This window comes from Podarcis cretensis (assembly GCF_951804945.1).
Source record: "Podarcis cretensis genome assembly, chromosome: 1".
Classification (NCBI taxonomy): Eukaryota; Metazoa; Chordata; class Lepidosauria; order Squamata; family Lacertidae; genus Podarcis; species Podarcis cretensis.
The window spans coordinates 2,475,598-2,499,777 of record NC_137170.1 but is presented as its reverse complement, the minus strand read 5'-3'; the positions used below and the strand labels follow the sequence as shown (position 1 = coordinate 2,499,777).

At 46.4% G+C, this 24,180-nt stretch overlaps 1 protein-coding gene across 2 annotated transcripts in view; it reads left to right on the top strand.

Moving 5' to 3' along the window:
• Nucleotides 1-24,180, top strand: part of MDGA2 (MAM domain containing glycosylphosphatidylinositol anchor 2) — a 422,386-nt gene that overhangs the window by 252,819 nt on the left and 145,387 nt on the right. For both annotated transcript variants that reach the window (XM_079987502.1, XM_079987501.1), the window contains exon 6: nucleotides 2,258-2,527. In XM_079987502.1, coding sequence (XP_079843628.1) covers nucleotides 2,258-2,527 — 270 coding nt within the window. The remainder of the gene's footprint in view (nucleotides 1-2,257; nucleotides 2,528-24,180) is intronic.

Below are 24,180 nucleotides of genomic sequence, written 5' to 3'. Positions count from 1 at the left end.
CGGCCTTGGGGGGCTGGCAGGTAAGACAGCGGGTGGCAGCAGCGGGAGAAGGCCAGGCACCCACAGTCAACATTTTGTGGGTGCCCAGCCCCCCCCCCCGATGCTGCCAGGTGTGGCCATCACTGCCTTCTAGATGAATTTATACTTTTCAAATTTATCCATTTCATTCATTTTACAATCATTTTAACATTTCAAAGTTTGACTTCCTTCCTCCTCTTTCTGTAGTTCTTTAAATTTATTTTTCAATATCTTCTGCCTATCCAAATTCATTTAATTATTTTCTTGAAATATAAACTCTTATGAAACTGCAGCTTATTACCATAATCCTGCCAATGTTTTTTTTTATCTGTTTGCAATTTATCTGCAAATATTCAACAAGCCATTTCCATTCTTTTATAAAAAAAATTGTTATCTTGATTTCTTATTCTTCCGGTAACTTTTGCCATTTCTGCATACTCCATAAGTTTTTGTATCCATTCTTCCTTAGCTGGGACTTCTGCTTCTTTACATTTTTGGATGAGAAGCATTCTTGCTGCTGTAGCCGCATATATAATTCCCAAAATTCTTCTGATATTCTTTTTTTTTTAACTAACAACCAAAACGCAAACAGTGAAACCCCCCAGGTGGCTGATACATTTGGTATACATAATCAATAATAACATATTCAAATCAACCATATGTACGGTTCTATATACATTAACACTCCTCCCTCCACAAGGTTTATTTAACTTTTAACATTTTAATTGCCCCAAGTTGTTCAAACCTACCCAAATAATTCAATATCTTCTCAAACCAATCCTCCTCTTTCTTTTATTTTGGGGTTTTTTTTTTTGAAAAGTTATGAATTATTTAATATATAAGGACCAAATAGGTTTTCTCATTGACCTTAAACCTTTTCATTTTGTGTATCTTCACATTTAGATATTCTAAAATTATAATATTATTCAGTTTTTCCCACCATTGGTTCACCCCTGGCTCTTCTGCATTTTTCCAATTACTTGCTATAACCTGTCTGGCTGCAATTGCCATCAATTTTACCCATTTACATTCCTCTTTTGTTTTTTACTCGGTGCTACTCAGGCTAATAAGAACCATTAATTTAGATATTTCCACCTTCCTGCCCACAATTCCTGATATTTCTATACCAATCTGTTTCCAAAATTCATTACCTAACGGACAATCCCACCACATATGACTGTATGTTCCCATCGCTCCACATTTCCTCCAGCGATTCTTACTTCCAGATTTTGTAATACGATATCACCTTACAGGTGTATAATACCATTTTTGTACCAATACCAACCCTTGTTCCTGGATTATCCTAGAGGTTGCAACAAAGGGAGGTTCTTTCCCAATCTTCATCTTAAATCTGCTCCTGAATATCTAGCTTCCAATATTCTTTCAGAAGAAGAAGAAGAAGAAGAGTTTGGATTTGATATCCCGCCTTTCACTCCCCTTCAGGAGTCTCAAAGCAGCTCACATTCTCCTTTCCCTTCCTCCCCCACAACAAACACTCTGTGAGGTGAGTGGGGCTGAGAGACTTCAGAGAAGTGTGACTGGCCCAAGGTCACCCAGCAGCTGCATGTGGAGGAGCAGGGAAGCGAACCCGGTTCCCCAGATTACGAGTCCACCACTCTTAACCACTACACCACACTGGCTCTCATTTTGTGTTCTCCTTTCCCTTCCTCCCCCACAACAAACACTCTGTGAGGTGAGTGGGGCTGAGAGACTTCAACGCAGTATGACTGGCCCAAGGTCACCCAACAGCTGCATGTGGAAGAGCGGAGACGCGAACCTGGTTCCCCAGATTATGAGACTACCGCTCTTAACCACTACACCACACTGGCTTTCAAACTTTCCTTTGGTGATTTCCCTTTGTCTAATAACACCTTATACAGTTTTGAAACTATTTTGGACCTATCTGTCCTATAGGTAAAGGGACCCCTGACCATTAGGTCCAGTTGTGGCCGACTCTGGAGTTGCGGCGCTCATCTTGCTTTATTGGCTGAAGGAGCTGGCGTACAGCTTCCGGGTCATGTGGCCAGCATGACTAAGCCGCTTCTGGAGAACCAGAGCAGCGCACGGAAACGCCGTTTACCTTCCCGGCACCCACATCCCATCTGTCCTATATCCTTTCACAAATTCTTCAAAGGGTGTAATAATTTCTCCCCCACACTTTTTAACTTCTTCCTTTATCATCCTTCTTGGCGCTGACCTTGAACCCTGACCAACTTGCCCCTTGGTCCTCTTTCCACAGCATCTCCCTCGATCAAGCTCTTGGTGGACGACCCCATCGTGGTCAATCCTGGGGAGGCTATCACCTTGGTGTGTGTCACAACAGGCGGGGAGCCCCTCCCCACCCTCACCTGGGTCCGGTCGGTGGGGGCCCTGCCTGAGAAGACGGTCCTGAAGGGGGGGACGCTGACCATCCCAGCCATCACCTCCGACGACGACGGCACCTACAGCTGCATCGCCAACAACAACGTGGGGAACCCAGCAAAGAAGTCCACCAACATCATCGTCCGAGGTAAGAGCCGCCGGCCACCTTATGTGGCAATGAGAGTGGGTCTTCTTTGCCTGCGCAGTTTTGAATTGGCGTGAGATCGGTTCAAATCCCGGCGGACTGCGCGACTCTTTTGGGTTGAAACGTTCAGTGGAAGACCCATGGAATGGCGTTGGAACTGGGCTTAATGGCTGGAAGGTGCAGGTTCATGCAGAGTACATCTGTGTGGGGCTACTCTTGAGGTGGGTCCAGCTGGTGAAGAACGTGGAGGCTCAATGGCCTCTGGGGGCAAAATGCCACAGGATATGGCACCTTTGTAGCATAGATGTCAAGTTTTCCCTTTTCTTGCAAGGAATCCTATTCGGAATAAGGGAATTTCCCTTAAAAAGGGGAAACATTGACAGCTATGCTTTGTAGGCTGTTGGGAGCAGCCCAGAGTGGCTGGGAAAACCCATCCAGATGGGCAGGGTATAAATAACAAAATTGTTGTTGTTGTTGTTGTTGTTGTTGTTAGCACTGGCTGCCCCTCTGTTGCTGGGCTTCAAGGTTTGGGTAGTTAAATACGCAGAAGGCCTTATGTTTATTTATTTGTTTTGGGGAGGTTTTTTTTAGAGCATTTTTGCCCCACTGTTCAACTATAAGGGCTCGCAGAGTGACTTACAAACAGGCAAAATAAGGCAACAACAACAACAACAACAATTTATTTATACCTCTCCCATCTGGCTGGGTTTCCCCAGCCACTCTGGGCGGCTTCCAACAGAATACTAAAATACAATAATCTATTAAACATTAAAAGTTTCCCTAAACAGGGCTGCCTTCAGATGTCTTCTAAAAGTCTGGTAGTTGTTTTACTCTTTGACATCTGGTGGGAGGGTGTTCCACAGGGCAGGTGCCACCACCGAGAAGGCCCTCTGCCTGGTTCCCTGTAACTTGGCTTCTTGCAGTGAGGGAACCGCCAGAAGGCCCTCAGAACTGGACCTCAGTGTCCGGGCAGAACGCTCCTTCAGGGATACCTGCAGGCTTACAATGATCATAATCAGGGCTTTTCTTAAGCTGGAACTCTCTGGGACTCAGTTCCTGCCCCTCTCAGGTGGGCACCATTGCTGTTATAAGAGAACAAGGGAGTCGTTCCTGGAGAGTTCCAGCTCCTCTTTTTCTTGTGGTGGTAGTTGTGGTAGTAGTAGTAGTAGTAAGCCGAAGGCATGACACACAAGGTAATAGGCACAGGGAGAGAGGAGGAAAATAAAAATCGGAACTCAGGCATCAATATCTTTTTTCTTTTTTAAAATAGTTTTTATTGAAAATTTCAACATAACAAATTATCAAAACAATTATCATCTTCTTTTCATTCCCTCCATTCCACCCTCCCCAAAAAGAAACCCTCCCTCCCACCCCCCGAGACTTCCCTCAGTTCTTCTCTCTGATTTTTCAACACATATTAATCTCTGCATATTATCAAATTGTCAAGATCCTTAAATCATCTGTCCATTATGTTAACAACCAATAAGTTTGTGTCTGTTTATTCGAAACCTGCCATGGAGTCCAATTCATTTTGTTGTTCAACCTAGCAGTTCGAAAGCACCTCCGGGTGCAAGTAGATAAATAGGGACCGCTTACCAGCGGGAAGGTAAACGGCGTTTCCGTGTGCGGCTCTGGCTCGCCAGAGCAGCGATGTCACGCTGGCCACGTGACCCGGAAGTGTCTCCAGACAGCGCTGGCCCCTGGCCTCTTAAGTGAGATGGGCGCACAACCCCAGAGTCTGTCAAGACTGGCCCGTATGGGCAGGGGTACCTTTACCTTTACCTTTAAAGGGTTCCCATTCTTCTTTAAAGTCACAGTTGTCCTTGTCCCGTAGTTTGTGCGTCGGTTTTGCCAGTTCTGCATAGTCCACCAATTTTTCTTGCCACTGTTCCTTCGTAGGGGTTTCTCAGGCATCAATTTCTAAACAGTTCTTATTCTGACCAGCTGGGACAATTTGGGGCAGGAGGTGGCTGGTGGATCAGGGCTTCCAGCAAAACTGATGAAATGAACCTTCTCCTTCCTATCTATCCCACCAAGAATGTGTACTAGAAATCACAGAAGGGTTTTAGAAAACAAGAGATTGGGTCAAGAATTTATATCCTCAGATGTAAAAAAGAAAAGGGGAATTGTGATCTATGTGAACCCTAAACTAGACGCAAAAAAAAAAAAAAATCTTTAAGGATGATGAGGGTAGATTACTAGGGGTAAAAATAACAAAAGGTAAAGAACATTTAATTATAGTAGGACAGTGGCGTAGCGTGGGTTGTCAGCACCCAGGGCAAGGCAAGTAATTTGTGCTCCCTAACCCGTAGATTTGCGTCCCCTAACCCTAACCCCCAGATGTTGCGCCCGGTGCGGCTGGCCCCCCCTGCACCCCCCACGCTATGCCACTGTAGTAGGAGTTTATGCACCGAATGGTAACAAAACAGAATTTTTCAGAAATGTAGAAGCTAATTTACTGGAATTTATAGAGGAGGAAATTATTTTGATGGGAGACCTAAATGGTGTCACATCAATAGAATTAGATAGGACAGAGAGAGAAAGAAAAAAAAAAAAGGCAGACTCCCAGACACCTTCTTTCAGATGGTAGAAAACTTAAATTTGATTGATACATGGAGATATAAAAACCCAGGAGAAAGACAGTATACACATTTCTCGGAAGTTAAAAAATCAGCCGGCAGAATTGACAGTATATGGGTATCAAATAACTTAACAACTAAAATTAAAAAAGCAGAAATACAGACCAAAATTATTACAGATCACAACCCAGTCACATTAGAATAAATGACAAAAAGATTGTGAAAAAAGCGCAAGAACTACTGAAAGAATTTTTTGAATTAAATAAAGAACAGGATACAGACTTCAGGACAATATGGGATGCAGGTAAAGCTTTCATAAGAGGCTTTTACATACAACAAAGTGCAATAAGGAAAAGAAACAGAGAGCAAAAACTAGAACAAATAAGGAAAGAAATAGGAATAAATGAAAAATTATTAACAAAACAACCAAAAAATGAATTAATAAACCAAAAACTAAAAATATTACAAACCCAGGCTTCAGCAATATTAAATAGTGAAATTGAGGACAATATAAAATGGATGAAACAAAGGTCGTTCGAATTTGCAAATAAACCTGGAAAGATGCTAGCCTGGCAACTGAAAAAGAGACAAAAGGAAAAACCCATTGATAAAATAGTGGAAGAGGGGAGAACTTTAGATAATCCTGAGGAAATTAAAAAGTGTTTCACAAAATATTATAATAAGCTATATAAAGCAGGAAATGAGACAGAGGTTGAAATAAAAGAGTATTTATGTGGAAAGGATATACCTAAAATTAAGAAAGAAAAGATTCAAGAGCTAAACTCCCCAATAACCACGACAGAGCTTCATCAAGCGATAATTAAGATGAAACTGGGAAAATCCCCAGGCCCAGATGGTCTTATCGCAATACATTACAAAAAATTAGAGGAACCACTATTATCACCTATGAAGACACTCTTAAATAGAATACTAGAAGACGGGAAGATTCCCAAACCTGGAAACAGGCGCACATAGTAGTAATCCCAAAACAAGGATGAAATAAAGAGTTTATAACCAATTATAGACCAATATCATTACTAAATATGATTACAAGATCTATGCACAAATATTGGCAACAAGATTAAAGACAGTTTTGCAGGATTGTATAAATAAAGAGCAGACAGGGTTCTTGCAGGGCAGGAAAATGAGTGACAATATAAGAACAGTGATTGATATGATCGAGTATTTAGACATGAAACCAAGTAAGAAGGTAGCCTTTGTTTTTGTGGATGTGGAAAAGGCGTTTGACAAAGTATCATGGAAATTTTTAAAAATATTATTACACCAGATGGACATGGGAGACCAAATTACAAGAGGGCCAACTCTACCATTCTATGATTCCATGTTTGTGTGTTTATATCTGTCCTATCGAAGGACCGAGTAACTGGAGAAACCAGTTGATTGATTTCTTCTTCTCCTTGGGGGGGGGGTCCCCAAAATACCTGAGGCCTTCTCCACAGAGCAGGGCTTTGAACGTGGCTGTCCCTGTTCTGTGGCGCCGCATCACAGCATCTGGATATCACAGGTGCTTTCCGGAAACAGCTAAAGACATTTTTTTGCTTCAAACAAGCTTTCTCATTGGAATGAAAAGGTCTCTGTCTGAGGAGTTCATTTTCTACCATTTCCTGACCTAACTTAAGTTATTTTTAGTGCCGTTCTTTCGAAACAACAACTATTTTTAGCATGGCACACATGTAGAAGGTAATTCAGAAAGAAATAGTTGTGCTATTTTTAAAGCTGTCTTTGCATTGGGGACAGATGTCAGCTCCTGCCTGTTGACGGAGGAGACAGGCCATTGCCCCAGAGTTCTGCTAGCGCCCAGGATGGTCCTTTAAGACAACTGCTGCCTCTCCAACCAAGCTTTACACTTGGCATTTCATCTAGGGTTGCCATTCCTCCTCTTTTTCCAGGATGTGGGGGTAAAATTTCTGTCCAGGCAGATTTTTTGAATTTGCCAAAATGTCCAGGGGTACGGGAGTGGCTACTTTTTATGTTGCCTACTCAGTACTAGGCGACCAAGTGCAAAACATATACATACTGTGTGGGTTTTGCATGATGCAGGAAAGGATCAGGTTCTCGTTTTTCTACATTTTGAAGGGACATTGTAGAATATGCCCACTTCTGCACCACCTCCCCTTTCCAGTGGCGTAGCGTGGGGGGTGCAGGGGGGGCCGGCCACACCGGGCGCAACATCTGGGGGGGCACGCTCGCCGCCTCCGGAGTCGCCAAAAAGCCTTGGGCGCAGGCTGTAGCAGAGCCCCATGTCTCGCGGAACCGAGACAGCCGTGGCTACCTTACCATAAATACCCCAGCCCAGGCAGCAGCAAGAAGAAGCTGGCAGCGGCGGCAGGTTAGGGGTTAGGGGCGCAAATTACTTGCCTTGCCCCAGGTTAGGGGGCGCAAATTACTTGCCTTGCCCCGGGTGCTGGCAACCCACGCTACGCCGCTGCCCCTTTCTGCCCCAGGTGCCGGCAAAGTGTTCTCATTTTTGCTTTTCAATATATGGCAACCCTAATCATCTGGAGGATTTGGTCCTTATTCAAACTCTTGGTTAATCACTGCGGACCAGGCTTCTTCCCATGTGTGACCCACCATGCCATTGTTGGCATCCGTCTGTCTCAAGAGACAGTGGAAGAGTGTGCCATCGGGGGGTAATGTCATACCATTGGAGGAGGTGTGCTAAACTAGCTGGCCTTCTTCTTCTTCTTCTTCTTCTTCTTCTTCTTCTTCTTCTTCTTCTTCTTCTTCTTCTTCTTCTTCTGCAATCCCTCATAGCCGAGTAAAATTGTCTTCCATAAACACAGTTTTAACAGTGAGTCTGTAAGTGTAAAAGGTAAAGGTAAAGGTACCCCTGCCCGTACGGGCCAGTCTTGACAGACTCTGGGGTTGTGCGCCCATCTCACTTAAGAGGCCAGGGGCCAGCGCTGTCCGGAGACACTTCCGGGTCACGTGGCCAGCGTGACATCGCTGCTCTGGCGAGCCAGAGCCGCACACGGAAACGCCGTTTACCTTCCCGCTGGTAAGCGGTCCCTATTTATCTACTTGCACCCGGAGGTGCTTTCGAACTGCTAGGTTGGCAGGCGCTGGGACCGAGCAGCGGGAGCACACCCCGCCGCAGGGATTCGAACCGCCGACCTTTCGATCGGCAAGTCCTAGGCGCTGAGGCTTTAACCCACAGTGAGTGGAGGCCAATTCTGGGTCCACACGTCCTTCTCTTATGACCACTGGGTGGTGACCCCACTGAGTGCGGTAATCCAGTCAGGGAAAAAGGGAGGCAGACTATGTTTAGGGCACCTTTCCCAGCCCCTCCCCCTTTTCGGGGTGAGCAGAGTGGATCCTAAAAGGGGCTGCTCAGTCATGGATACAGCTGCTGAGCTGCTCAACTGCCTCGTTCCTTGAGTCAGAGCGACTGAATCTGTATCCACCACCCATGTGCCAGTTCATGACTAGGGGCTTCCAGATTTCACATTCCTGCCCCCGTTACCATTTGCCAATCGCCATGGGGGTTTGGGGGTTTGGGTTTGGGATTGGTTTTTGGAAGACGCCTGTGCGTGAATGTGTTTTATGTGTGTAGATCAGTGCACGCTGACCAACGCACAGTCTTCGCAGTAAGGCTCTGTTCCGATAGCATGGATAGATTCCTATCTGCTGCAGCCTTCATCCACCTTCACAGCCGTTGTAACACACCACTTGTCATCTTCCTCCTGTTCTGCCATTGAGGACTTCTTGGATCACTCATTGTCTAGCTCTTCCCCTTTGACCTTACTGCCTTGGTTGACCCAGCTGGGAGTACGAGACTCCTGACAGCTTCGCTTACAAGGGTCATAGGAACTTGCAAGGCCAGTTGCCATGACCAGGTGGTGATCCAGCAAGCTGGCTATCATGCATGGCTCGTAAGCTGTGGTTGGGCTTGGTGGGTCATAGTCTGCGCAGGTGCACAACTGCTAAAGGGGTATTCATCCTCAGTATCCCCTTGCAGTCTGGGCATGCATGAGAGAAGCCCATAGCTCCTTAGAAGAACATCTACCTTGTATGCAGAAGGTGCCAGATTCAACCTCTGATGGTATCTCCAGGTAGGACCGGGAAGGACCTGGTCTGAACACCTGGAGAGCCTCTGCAAGTCAGTGTGGACAATGCTGAGCTAGAGGGACCTTTGGTCTGGATCAGAGTAAGGAATCTTCCTATGCTTCTGTGCTCCTCTGCTGCTTGGTCTTCTCCATCTGGCGTCCATGTCTGTCTTCTGTTGTTTCTCTGTCTCTTAGTTCTTGGCTCTGGTCATTTTCTGCCTTGGTGTTTTGTTCCCTTCACAGCGCACCATTCCAGAGTCAGGGTGCTTTGTGTGGCGAGTTCCTGCCTCCCCCGAGTAGGAATAAAGACACGTGACACCATTATTTTAGGTTAGTGGGCAAAAATTGGCCACAACTTTATTGGTTACAGGTGATGAGTGGGATTGGCTTAGGCATTGGTCCTAACTGACTATCCGGCTTCAGCCCATCTGCTTGAAGTCTGGGAAGGGTTAACCACCAGTAGGGGGAGTCCTGCTGATGCACATCAACTAGGAACTCCCCCGGGGTCACCGATTGGGGGTGTGCCTTAGGCCCTCACCTCCATAGGCTTCAGACAGGGCCATGCCCCCCCCCCCGGAATCCTTTATTGGAGTACCCTTCATTATCCAGGGGAGGTGATGGCACTTCCTCCCCCCCCCCCAATCCATCTACATAGCAACACTCATACCAATGCGGCCAAAGAGGGAGATCGGCCACACCTGCCTTAAATGGAGCAGGCCACACCAACTGGCTGGCCAGGGGATCACGCGGCCGAGGATTCCCCTAATCGTGCAGAGGCTGGAAGCCAGCCCCTGTGCGCATGTTGGGGGCATGAAGCCCTCAAGACCACCTCCTCCTGAGGTCGGAAGTGGCTTTGTGCAGTGCCTTGTTGAAGTTTGGAACTCGCTCCCACAGGAGGCAGCGAAGACCACCACCCTAGATGGTTTTGAAAGAAGATCAAACATATTCATGGACCATCAGAGGCTACTAGCCATGACTGACTCCACAGTCAGAGGCAGCAGTGCTTCTTGATACCAGTTGCTGGAGACCTTGGGAGGGGAGAGGGCTCTTGCGCTTGGATCCTGCTTGCTGGTTTCCTATTGGGACATCTGGTTGGGCACTGTGAGAACCATATGCTGGGCCAGGTGGGCCATTGGCCTGATCCAGCAGGTGCATCTTGAGTTCCTATGTTCTGAAGACTATGCACAAGTGAGAAACCACACAGGGACTTCCTGAATTTTGAGTGATGGGTACATCTCACTCAGGGTCCTTTGTGTATCCTGGATTCCCCCCCTTGTGTTTTCCCACCATAATTGCAGAGGTCCAGATTGGTAATAGATCTTGCTGGCAAGCAAAGAGATGGAGAGCGGTGCTGTCAGCCTCTGTGATATAGTGGATTTTGTGGGTATGTGATGCACCATCCATCAGTTTGCTTCAGGTGTTTTGTAAAGACATATCTTTATTCCCAGGTTTTCCCTGACCCATAAGATCAGAGCCTTTTATCACCAAATTCCTATTTTTATCATACTTTTTTAAAAAGTAAAAAACACACCTCTGTTTTTATGATACTGCTTTCTCGACTTCATGTTGCATTTCTGTTTTTAAACAGTAGGTGGTTCAGATAAAGAAAGAGGGTGTTAGACTTGTTCAACCATGGAAGCCCTGAGCTCATATTCCCCTTTCCCACCTTATTCATGAAGATAACATGACAAGGGAGCCATCACAGCACTCCAGGGGCCTCAAATAAAGGACAGTACCCAAAAAATTAATGTGTGGAGAGGTGGCTGATCAGGGAAGGAAGGGAAATACAATGACAAGGGAGTGGGTGGCCTCAATCCCACAGAAAAAATGGTGTCTGAACGTCAAAAGAAATGGCAAATCACATTTAATGCAGTAAAGATTGGTGGGGACATGGCTGAAGCATTTATTTCCTGCCAGGCCTTTGGTTTTTAATTATTTGGGATGCTTTCAACCTGCCTTTTAAAAACATGAATGTGTTTTAGGTTTTTTTTTATACTGCTTTTAATGCATGTGTTCCATATTTATTGCTGTAAGTCGCTTTGAATTTCAGTGGTACCTTGGTACTCAAATGGCTTGGTACTCAAACAACTTGGAACCCAAATACTGCAAACCCCGAAGTAAGTGTTCCTGGTTTGCGAATGTTTTTCAGAAGACAAACGTGCTCTGTTTTGAGTGTTACGCTTCCATTTTGAGTGTTACGCTGAGGTCTGTCTGTTTTTGCTATTTATTTTGCGTTTTTGTATCTCTTTTTTGTTTTGTTTTTGTGACTGTGTGGAACCCAGTTCAGCTACTGATTGATGGATTCTGTGACTGCAGTACATTATTGCTCTCATTTTATGGATCCATAAATAGTAAAATCCATGTTCAATTGCTGTTTTAGGGGTTGTTTTTAAAAGTCTGGAATGGATTAATCCGTTTTGCATTACTTTCTATGGGAAAGTGTGCCTTGGTTTTGGAATGCTTTGGTTTTGGAACGGACTTCCAGAATGGATTAAGTCTGAGAACCAAGGTACCACTGTACGTTTGCAAATTAATAAAAAGGTGACAGATAAGTTGTTGTTTTTAGAATCATAGAATTGTAGAGATCCCAGGGGTCATCTAGTACAATGCATGGAGGCCTGGGGGCAGGAATCTAGCCTCTGTTTAAAAACCTCCAATGAAGGAGGCTCTATCACTTCCTGGAGGAATCTGCTGCACTGTCAAACAGCTCAGGGTGTGTCTCTCTCAGTGTGTGGTTAGGACACCTCCATTCTTCCATCAGAATAAGTTTTCTCAAAAGTAGGGGTGGGAGGGAAATTTGATTCCATTTGCGTTTAAGGTGAGACTTCCTAATTTGCAACTAAAAATAATACTGATAACCCTTGTGGCGATTGGTTGCTTTCTGCTGGCTGCTTAGCGCCAACGTGGCACATTAATCTGCCCAAACCGAGTAGTTCATATAAATCGTGTTTTCTCTCTTTCTTTCTGTAATCCAATAGGGCAATAACACTAGAACACAGCCTCATTCACAATGGGGGCTTTTAATAAGAACCAGAGATTAATCATAATAGCCTCGGAGGGCTTTTGCGGTGTCAGATAAATCCCGCTGTGATTATTTCATGAGGGTCATAACCTCTGTTTGCACTTTATTACCCAGAAAACTATGGACTCCTCAGGATGACAAGTTATATAGTGTGTGGCTCACAGTGGCAGTGTGGGGGGGGGGGGTAGAGGTGTCACAAGGTAGACAGTAGGTAAATTTTTAGATTGAGCGATTTGGATCTGCAGTAAAATGGTGCAGCGTGGAAAGTTCCTGTTCAGTGTTCATCTGCTATGACCTCCTTCTGGGCTATTCCATCCCATAATCCTAGTTACCCTAACTCCCCATCAGCCAATCGAAATTCTGGGCTCACTGAGCATGCTCAGTCCTCTGTTTGCGGGAGCTTCCTCTTATAAATACAGTGGTCCCTTGGTTCTCAAACTTAATCCATTCCAGAAATCCCGTTCCAAAACCAAAGTGTTCCAAAACCAAGGCATGCTTTCGCATAGAAAGTAATGTAAAACGGATTAATCCATTGCAGACTTTTAAAAGCAACCCCTAAAACAGCAATTTAACATGAATTTTACTATCTGACGAGACCACTGATCCATAAAACGAAAGCAATCATCACTGTACTGTACTATAAAATAAATAAGACAGTATTGTAGATGATAAAAATTAAAACAACTTTTTTTCTTTACCTGTACTGATGATAGTCATTGTTTGGATGGGGGGCTTTTATCCATTTTCGCAGTCACACAATCAATCAGTAGCTGAACTGCGTTCCACACAGTCACAAAAACAAATGAACTGAAAAAGCCTCAAAAACAAAAATGCAAAGTAAATAGCAATAAGAAAAGCGCCAAACTTAATCAGTTCCGGAAGTCCGTTTGACTTCCAAAATGTTCAAAAACCAAGGCGCAGCTTCTGATTGGTGCAGGTGCCCTGGAAACAATAGCCGACAGCTACATTGGTCGTTCGGCTTCCGAAAAACGTTTGAAAACTAGAACACTTACTTCTGGGTTTTCAGCATTTGGGAACCAAGGCATTTGAGAACCAAGGTACCACTGTACCATAAATATTGTTCATGTTAAGGCAGAGACACTGTTAAATTAAATATGTGGGAGATGGCTGATCCTTCATAGCAAGTGAGCCATGGCTTAAAACCACTCTCCCCTCTCTGAAAAGAGCCAGATTTTTGCCTAAAATTGAATGCCCCAATAATGGGAACTTTCATTCAAGATTCATAGGCAGACTGTTGATATGTTCATTGCTACCATCTGCTCAGCTATAGTGGAACGACTGTTACAGACAAGTGCTGCATGTGCTCCTTCATTCATAGGTAGCTTGCAGTCACACTGCATCATGTGTTTATGTCAGCATCGCCCTTGAGCCAGTGTCACCAACTGGACTCATGCACTTCAACCCCGACTGGGCTAGGCGAGCTGAGTAGCACTTCCAGAGACCACCTTCCTCTCTGCTGGAACAGGTCAAAGTGCTGTGGACTCACAGCTTAGAGCCGTGAGCACCGGATTCACTTCCACAATACAGTCGTCGCACAGCAGAGTATAGCAGAGTCTAGCAGTGTATAAACCACTCGGAGAGCAGCTCTGTAGAATATCTTCTTTATTCTATAACTATAACTATAATACAAAACTATATACAGAGCTAAAAAGGTCTAAGCATAAATGAATGCTACACTGAGTGTCTGCAGCTGCTCTTAGCAGCAACCTTATCTCTACACACGATCTCTAACACTCAGTCTCTCTCTCTCTCCGACACACTGACTGACTGACTGACTGACTGACTGACTGACTTGGTGCTGGAGCTCAATAAGTAGAAAGCAGCACACTGCTCCTCCTCTCTGGAGAATCAGCAGACTCATCAGGAGATTCTTGGATATGGGAGGGGTGAAATCTCCTCAGTTTATAGTCTTATTTCAAAGTAATTGTGAATATTTTTATTAGCAATAATAACCGTTTCCCCAACCTGATGCCATCCAGGCAGTCTGGACTAAAACTCCTATGAGCCCCAGTCAGCAGTTCAGGACATCTGCCAGGGGACAGGCTGCTGAAGGCTAGTGGGTGCCATCAAAAGCAACAAAACCCATAATGCAGTGTGAAATTCATTCAAAGTTTTGATGGTTTGTTTATTAAATTTATAGGTCACTTTTTCTTGCCCAGTGCACCTCAAAACGACACGCAATCGAGCATCTCCTTCAACATTTCTTGCAGCATCGTGTAATACTGCAAGGCCCATGATGCAGTGTAAGGGTGAAGGGAGAATGCACAAGAGAAAAGATGTTGAAACTGAGAATTGTTGCACTGCAGGCAGGAATAGCCAAGGCCAGTGGAGTAGATCTTTGTAATGTTTTCCATGGAAATGCATAACTTTGCACCGGGAAAATCAATCTTTGTTGTTTAGCCATTTAGTCATGTCCGACTCTTCATGACCCCCTGGACCAGAGCACGCCAGGCCCTCCTGTCTTCCACTGCCTCCCACAGTTTGGTCAAACTCATGCTAGTAGCTTCGAGAACACTGTCCAACCATCTTGTCCTCTGTCATCCCCTTCTCCTTGGGCCCTCCATCTTTCCCAACATCAGGGTCTTTTCCAGGGAGTCTTCTCTTCTCATGAGGTGGCCAAAGTCTTGGAGCCTCAGCTTCAGGATCTGTCCTTCCAGTGAGCACTCAGGGCTGATTTCCTTCAGAATGGATAGGTTGGATCTTCTTGCAGTCCATGAGACTCTCAAGAGTCTCCTCCAGCACCAGAATTCAAAAGCATCCATTCTTCAGCGATCAGCCTTCTTTATGGTCCAGCTCTCAGTCTAGAGGTGCAATTTCTCCTTGGGGGGGTCTCTCACATCCTTAACCGGAAATGTAAACTGAGAAGAAACAGACTTGACATGGTGTGTTTTGTTGGAGTGGATTGGTATGTGTGTCTCTCTGTGTGTGTGTTTTAGCATTTCAGAACAGGCAAGGAAAGAGGTTAGCATCCAAGATTCTCTCAGAGATAGCAAAGAATATAAACCCTGACTCCCCTTGGATACAGATTTCATGAGTCATGGCATAATAAACCAAACCTCCTGCATATTTATTCAAAGCAACTCAAGCCTGGGAGCCTCATGAGACTGAACAAAATATAATTAAAATTCTATCTTGATTTTTTTTTTTTTTGAAATTAAAAAAACAACAAAAACCGCACGCCTGCACTGCCTAATGAATTCCTCAAACGATCAGAAGCTGGGAGAAGGAAATGGAAATGTCAGGGAGCGCGAGTAAACTCAGCTTCATCCCCAAAGCCTCCAACGCCGGCGAGAGAAAATACTTGTGATGGCCTGCCTCTCTCTCTATTGCCTGAACCAGCCCTGCTCCAGAAGCTCAGGGAGCCCATCAGCGTTTGAAACAAGCAGATTGGACACTCGGAACTGTGAGCTTCCTTATGAAATAAACAAATTTACAGCTCAAACGGTGAGCTTCCTTCCAAGCACATTTTGAAAACAGGGAAAGCATAGGAAATAAGGAGAACGCCTACAAAATGGCTCTCCTTTCCTCCCTCCAGTTCCCATTGAATTTTGCAAAGATGCACACAGAGGATGTGGACCGAAGCAGCTATTTGATTTCTGCAACGTGTCCCCACATGGTGGACACACCAAGTGGCTGAGATGTGGTGAGCTTCGCTTTGGACGTGGCATTGAAACATCTCCGCAGTGAACCCAGAAAATTCCCTTTGAGGGTTCAGGTTAAGAGGGTAAAGATTCCCAGTCAGCCGGGCTTCATTCAGCAGAGCAGAAATAACAATAATATTAATGATTGTTGTTCTTGTTTAGTCGTTTAGTCGTGTCCGCCTCTTCGTGACCCCCTGGACCGGAGCACGCCAGGCACTCCTGTCTTCCACTGCCTCCTGCAGTTTGGCCAAACTCATGCTGGTAGCTTCGAGAACACTGTCCCACCATCTCGTCCTCTGTCATCCCCTTCTCCTTGTGCCCTCCATCTTTCCCAACATCAGGGTCTTTTCCAGGGAGTCTTCTCTTCTCATGAGGTGGCCAAAGTCTTGGAGCCTCAGCTTCACGATCTGTCCTCCCAGTGAGCACTCTGGGCTGATTTCCTTCAGAATGGAGAGGTTGGATCTTCTTGCAGTCCATGGGACTCTCAAGAGTCTCCTCCAGCACCATAATTCAAAAGCATCCATTCTTTGGCGATCAGCCTTCTTTATGGTCCAGCTCTCGCTTCCACACATCACTACTGGGAAAACCAGAGCTTTTACTACACGGACCTTTGTCGGCAAGGTGATGTCTCTACTTTTTAAGATGCAGTCTAGGTTTATCATTGCATATTAATGATAGTCAACTGCTTTCTGGCATCTTCTGGCATCCCATTTCATCTCTCGTCCAACCGCAGTCCTTGAAAACACTAAAACTAAGGGCTTTTTGTGGAGAGACCAGGGTTCAAATCTCTCGCCCTGCTACGAAGCTCGCTTGGTGACCTTGGGGCAATCACAGGCTGACCTACCTCACAGTTGGGGAAATGGGGAGGGGGAGAACCATCAATGCCACCTTGAGCCCCTTGGAGGAAAAGGTGGGATATCAGTGCAAAAATGAAAATAAATAGCTGGGCCTTTGGCGCCCTGATGCTGCCAGGATTAGAATCATAGAATCATAGAGTTGGAAGAGACCACAAGGGCCATCGAGTCCAACCCCCTGCCAAGCAGGAAACACCATCAGAGCACTCCTGACTATGGTTGTCAAGCCTCTGCTTAAAGACCTCCAAAGAAGGAGACTCCACCACACTCCTTGGCAGCAAATTCCACTGTCGAACAGCTCTTACTGTTCTTCCTAATGTTTAGGTGGAATCTTTTTTCTTGTAGTTTGGAACCATTGCTCCGTGTCCGCTTCTCTGGAGCAGCAGAAAACAACCTTTCTCCCTCCTCTATGTGACATCCTTTTATATATTTGAACATGGCTATCATATCACCCCTTAACCTCCTCTTCTCCAGGCTAAACATGCCCAGCTCCCTTAGCCGTTCCTCATAAGGCATCGTTTCCAGGCCTTTGACCATTTTGGTTGCCCTCCTCTGGACACGTTCCAGTTTGTCCGTGTCCTTCTTGAACTGTGGTGCCCAGAACTGGACACAGTACTCCAGGTGAGGTCTGACCAGAGCAGAATACAGTGGCACTATTAGCATGCCTTTGTTTTCCGTCCACTGTGAGTGTCGTCTTTTGCCAGAGGAAATGTGCTCAGAGTTGTCCAGGTTGCAGTTGTGAGGCCATGGGGTGGGGTGTTCAGGAGTTCAGCCTACACTCGAGTAGGACCCTGGCAGAGACACATGCCCCACTGGCATGTTCTCTCCCTCCTGGTCGATCGTTCTGGAGCTTCAATAGCTTTCTTCTGCCCGAACATCACAGCGACCGATGCCAACAGACACTGGCACACTTAGGGACCCGCAGAGTTTGCGCAGCTTGCGTAACAGACCTTAGCAACTCAGCATTTTGGCTAATCTACTTTATTTACATCTAAACACACACAGAGCACTGCAACATGGCTCCCTCTCTCTCTAGCATCAGGCAGCAAAGAGAAAAAGAACAAAGGACAATAGCCCCACTTCACGGATCACAGGAACACAGACATCCTTTTTTTTTTATAATAATTTTTATTAGTTTTCCAATTTTAAAACAAAACAACCACAACAACATAAAAACATCGACAAATACAAACAAACACACAAATATAAGTTCTTAACCTCATTTTCATAAGCCTCCTTTCTCGGACTTCCCCATACCTCACCCTTTTTACATCCTTATTTTACAGTTTTTCAGCAACCATTTTAGCCAATTAAATTTAAATTTGTTATCTTTCTCAATTTCACCTTAAATCATCAAACATTTTCAGCTGTAATTCTGCATCTTCCTTCCCCTTGACATTTTAACACTCATCAATATTGTAACAGTTCTTAAGATAAGCTTTGAATTTCTTCCAATCTTCCTCCACCGTTTCTTTCTCTTGGTCGCGGATTCTGCCAGTCATTTCTGCCAATCCCATAAAGTCAATCACTTTCGTCTGCCATTCTTCCAGTGTGGGGAGTTCTTGTGTCTTCCAATACTTTGCTAGAAGGATCCTTGCTGCTGTAGGAACACAGACATCCTGTCTCCATCACATCCCACTCTGTGGAGTCAAAACATACACCGTCATGTGATAGATAACAATCCCATGACTGCAATCATGGAGCAGGAATTTTAACAGCAAGTGTCCCAGGGGGCAAGACACCTATGGGGGTGGAGCGAGCCGCCCATGGCAGGCTGCTTCCTGGGCAGCGGGGGGTGGGGAGCCACGCTGTTTTCCAGCAGCCTTCCTCCCTTCCCTCTTCCTTTTGACAGCTTGGGGGAGGCTCCCCCCCCAGGAAACATCCCAGGAGTGGGGGGCAATGGCGTGCCCAAGCCTCCCCTGAGCTGTCAAAACGAAGAGGAAGGCCGCGGCACAGCGGCGCAGCTCCTCCCCCTTCCCACGATGGCTCAGGGTAGGCTTGGGAGTCACGGGCGGGTGACATGCCAAATGTCACCCCCCCCCCCCGGCGATGACACCTGGGGCAGTCCGCCCCCACCGCCCTCCTTCCTCTGCCCCTGGCTGCTCCATTCTTAAGAGGAAGCAGGCCCTTGATTTGTGTCTCCTTTGTGCCAAGCTCTCATTTGGACAGGGGAATGAAAAGGTTGGGAGGGAGGGCATGGGAGCTGTGCCGCATCTGTGGAAATGCCACCTAATGCTCCAGAGCCTCTGTGGCTCATTTGGAAGGAGCAAGTCATTCATGTAGCAGCCCCATGTTTCCACTTAGGCAGGGAACGCCAGCAGGCAGCCACAGCATTGGCAGAGTGGGCATTTTGGTGCCAGCTTTTTAATCTTCCGTGCTCAAGCAGTGGGGACCTTTCCTGTATTATTACAAGATTACTTTCTCCTGTTTTATATGCTCCAGGGTACAAGTTCTCTGTAGGAAAACTATTCTCCGTATTTTGGGTTTCAGAGAGATTTTTAAGGGGGGGGGGCTTTTAAGATTTTGTTCCCATGAGTTGCAATTCTTTTTTCTTTCCTTCTCATTTCCCTGCAGACCCCCCAAAATACATTATGAAAACCTATATCCCTGTACATACACCACAACAAATCACAGTACATTCGTACCTCGGTTCTTGAACACCCTGGAACTTGTACATTTCAGCTCCTGAATGATGGAAAACCAGAAGTGACTGCTCCAGTTTCCAAACGTTCTTTGGGAAGCTGAATGTACGATGGGGCTTCCGTGGCTTCTAATTGGCTGCAGGAGCTTTCTGCAGCCAATCAGAAGCCGCGCTTTGGAAGTCGAACATTTTGGAAGTGGAACGGACTTCTGGAACAGATTCCATTCAACTTCAGAGGTACAACTGTATATACATCTGTAAAACACATTCTTATTTAGTGATCCAGAAGTTTGTATAAACCATTGAAACGGGTGTTTGGTTACCTGGAGAAATTTGTAAATTTAATGAAGCTCCATCCTTCTCCTGCCAAGGTATCTTGGTGCCTTGTTCCTCTGTGGTGAAACTCTTCTCCATATTTTTGGTTTCGGAGAGTTTATTTTAAGAGGGGTGTGTGTGCCTTTTCAGGGTCTGTCAGTGTGAGTTGCAATTCTTCCTGTCTCACCTCACGTCTCCAAAACAGAAGTCTCAGAAGCCCAACGCAGATGTTAGCACCTGTTCCAGGGCTGGGGAGAAATGCGAGCGAAGATGGATTCAGGGACAAGAATTTATTTGCCATTTCAGCATACTGCTTGAGTCATCTGGAGCTAAATCAAGCCATGCCCCACCAGGAGGGACAATCTCCTTCTGCAGACAGCTAGATGCCTGTAATATGTGTTTGGGTCCATTCTCCTTCTGCTTGTTGATGTGGTGTTCAAACAAGTCCATTCATGTTTCCCACTACAGACAGAAAGTTGCAGAGGATTCAATATCCTACCCCAACTTTTGGCACCTTCACAGTGCATGCACCCCACAACTGTAAAGGAGTCCCCTCAATGTGCAGGTCTGGATTTAGACACTAGCAGAAGATATATTTTATAGCTATGATCCTTCCTGTTTCATGTGAGTGAGATCAGCAGAGTACAGTTCTTTGCAGCTTAAACTCAGAAGCTAAGACAAGGTTGTTTTAAACTTTTAGAAACAGTTATGCAGGATGCTTTAAGGTGCAGTGGATTTTCCTGGGATTAACAGTTTTTCTCCCCCTTAAAAGCAAAAATCACAGTTTTGTGAAGAAGTAAAAGTAGGACTTACTTACATAATCTAGGTCTTGAAGCAGCAATTGCAGTAGCAAAATGAAGGCAAGCTTATAACTATTATCTAAGTTACAAAAGCACAGAACTTAAGTTCAAAAATGGCATCTGAGGTGCAGAGCTCAGACATGCATATGTGGTCAGTTTGGAATCACGATGAAGAAAGAGGAGGCTGCTCAGAAAGGAAGTATGTAGTGTTGCAGCTTCCTGCCAAGGCAGACAAAGGAAGTAATCTCACAGAATTCTCTCTAGCAAATTTTACAAGAAAGCTCGTCAACAGGTTTACCACACCTATCAGCCAATCACCCATTCCCACCACCCTTCTGAGTAATACCCCTCCCTCTCACAATATATAAAGGTTTGTTGACTTCTGTTTCAGTGTAGAGTCATATCTCGGGATGAATACGCTTCAGCTTAAATATTTTCGGTCGCGCTCTGCGGTGACCCGGAAGTAACGGAGCGCGTTACTTCCAGGTTTCGCCACTCGCACATGCGCAGACACTCAAAATGACATCATGCACATATGCGGAAGCGGCGAAACACGACCTGTGCATGTGCAGATGCGTCTTACGTTCGCTTCAGGATGCGAACAGGGCTCCGGAACGGATCCCGTTCGCATCCAGAAGTACCACTGTATCTGAAGAAGTGTGCATGTACATGAAAGCTCATACCAAGAACAAACTTAGTTGGTCTCTAAGGTGCTACTGGAAGGAATTTTTTTATTTTGTTTCAGGAAAAAAAACTCTGTGAGCCTCAGTCCCTTCATGTGCCTACCAGGCAAAGCATGAATTGTTGATCTGACTGCAATAAGGTCATCTCAATAAACCCCCTAGAGCCAAGGTTCTTCAGTAGAATCCAAAGTAACAGAATTGTACTTCTACATGCGGCACATAGTTAAACTGGATGGCTGCTAACCTAGATGCCTTTAAAAGAGGATTAGGCAAACTGATGGAGTAGTGGGCCGTTGATGGGAAAAAACGAAGCTCATGGCCACTGGGCCCATCACCTCCTGGCAAATAGAAGGGGAAGAAATGGAAGCAGGGAGAGATTTTACTTTCTTGGGCTCCATGATCACTGCAGATGGTGACAGCAGTCACAAAATTAAAAGACGCCTGCTCTTTGGGAGAAAGGCGATGGCAAACCTAGACAGCATCTTAAAAAGCAGAGACATCACCTTGCCAACAAAGGTCCGTATAGTTAAAGCTATGGTTTTCCCAGTAGTGATGCATGGAAGTGAGAGCTGGACCATAAAGAAGGCTGATCACCAAAGAATGGATGTTTTTGAATTCTGGTGCTGGAGGAGACTCTTGAGAGTCCCATGGACTGCAGGAAGATCAAACCTCTCCATTCTGAAGGAAATCAGCCCTGAGTGCTCACTGGAAGGACAGATCCTGAAGCTGAGGCTCCAAGACTTTGGGCACCTCATGAGAAGAGAAGACTCCCTGGAAAAAAAAACCCTGATGTTGGGAAAGATGGAGGGTGCAAGGAGAAGGGGACGACAGAGGACGAGATGGTGGGACAGTGTTCTCGAAGCTACAAACATGAGGGAAGCAGTGGAAGACAGGAGTGCCTGGCATGCTCTGGTCCAGGGGGTCACAAAAAAGCCGACACGACTAAACAACTAAACAACAACAACAACAAAGTCATGATGGCTCTGTTCTGCCTCCACAGTTGGAAGCAGCAATGTTCTGAATATCAGTTGCTGGAAGCCACAGGAGGGAAGAAGGGTCTTTTGCCCCAATGCTGCTTGTTGGTTCCCCACAGATATTTGGTTGGCCACTGTGAGAACAGGATTCTGAAGGAGATGGACCATTGCCCCCATCCTGCAGGCTCTTCCTACATTCTTTAGCGGCTTGCAAGTGGTTTAAGTTTGTACTTTTGCCATGCTGAGCATCCCTCTCCCCATGAAACTTTACAAGCCCATGGATAAAAACACAGAAGGGCAATGGCCACTCAGTTTAATCGCCTTGTGCATTTTACAGCCGGGAACCCAGGCCGGGGCTCTCTCCTTTGCCAGCAGCCGAGGCATTTCCTGGGTCAATTTTATAGGCAGCTCCACATTAAGATGTAGATAGCCTATTGATCACAGTTGTTGCAGCCGGATGCAGTAATGATTATTCCTAAATAATAGGTTAAAAGCTTTCCGTGCCACGAGGGCGCCTCTGAAGAGTGTGGGGGGGGGGGAGAGGGTGCAATCAAGCTGCGAAGGAAGGCTGCAAACAGCAGTGGATCTCCAGGGCCTGAGGAATATTGGAAGCTGCCTTCTGCTAAGTCAGATCATAGAATTGTAGAGTTGTAAGGGACCCCTGGAGGGACGCAGGTGGCGCTGTGGGTTAAAGCCTCAGCGCCTAGGACTTGCCGATCGAAAGGTCGGCGGTTCGAATCCCTGCGGCGGGGTGCGCTCCCGCTGCTCGGTCCCAGCGCCTGGCAACCTAGCAGTTCGAAAGCACCTCCGGGTGCAAGTAGATAAATAGGGACCGCTTACCAGCGGGAAGGTAAACGGCGTTTCCGTGTGTGGCTCTGGCTCTGGCTCTGGCCAGAGCAGCGATGTCACGCTGGCCACGTGACCCGGAAGTGTCTCCGGACAGCGCTGGCCCCTGGCCTCTTGAGTGAGATGGGCGCACAACCCCAGAGTCTGTCAAGACTGGCCCGTACGGGCAGGGGTACCTTTACCTTTTACCTTTAAGGGACCCCTGGAATCATCTAGTCCAACCCCCTGCAGTGCAGGAACAGGCAGCTGTCCCTTATGGGGATCGAACCTCCAACCTTGGCGTTATCAGCACCACGCTCTAACCAACCGAGCTATCCACGCCCAAGTATCACCTTGGGTGGAGATTTCCCTGAACCGCAGTGTAACGTCCGGTAGGGGAACAGTCTAGCCAGAAGAGCTTTGACTCCTCGGCCCAGCTGGTGCTTGTTGCAGGGGAACCTGTGCAGACTGGGGCTCTTCAGAATCAGGCCCCAGACTTGGTTCAGATGATGCCTGAGGTGCAGACTGAGACTCCTCTGGTTCCAAATCCGAGCCCGAGTCCCAGGCCATCACATAATGGAACACCATGACAGAAACCAGAGCGCATGGAAATGACGTTTACCTTCCCGCTGCAGCGGTCCTATTTATCTACTTGCACTTTGACGTGCTTTTGAACTGCTAGGTTGGCAGGAGCTGGGACAGAGCAATGGGAGCTCACCCCGTCGCGGGGATTTGAACCGCTGACCTTCCGATCGGCAAGCCCTAGGCTCTGTGGTTTAAATGACCCCTGGACGGTTATGTCCAGTCAAAGGTGACTTCGGGGTTGTGGCGCTCATCTTGCTTTCAGGCCGAGGGAGCCAGCGTTTGTCCACAGCCAGCTTTCCAGGTCAATGTGATGGGGTGAGCAAACAAGCACGAGCTGGGCACCAGCTGGGCTGAGTCAGGGGCCTGAGCCTGCCCTGGCTCCAGATGCGGGTATTACCTTGTTGCCTCCAGCTGGGCCATCACTTACAGCTGCTCCACTACCAGTTGGGTCAGGGGAGGCTGAGGCGGCCTTTGGGTCTAGTAACCCACCGACGTCTCCCGAGCTTGCAGAGACTGAGGTCTGAGAGAAGGAGAGACCTGAATACTTGCAGGAGGACTACTCACTGGGGATCAGGACCGGCCATTACCCTGACAAAGATAAAAGGCTGCTGGACCCCGCCCCAGGTTGTGGGAGCAATGTTGCTGTTCG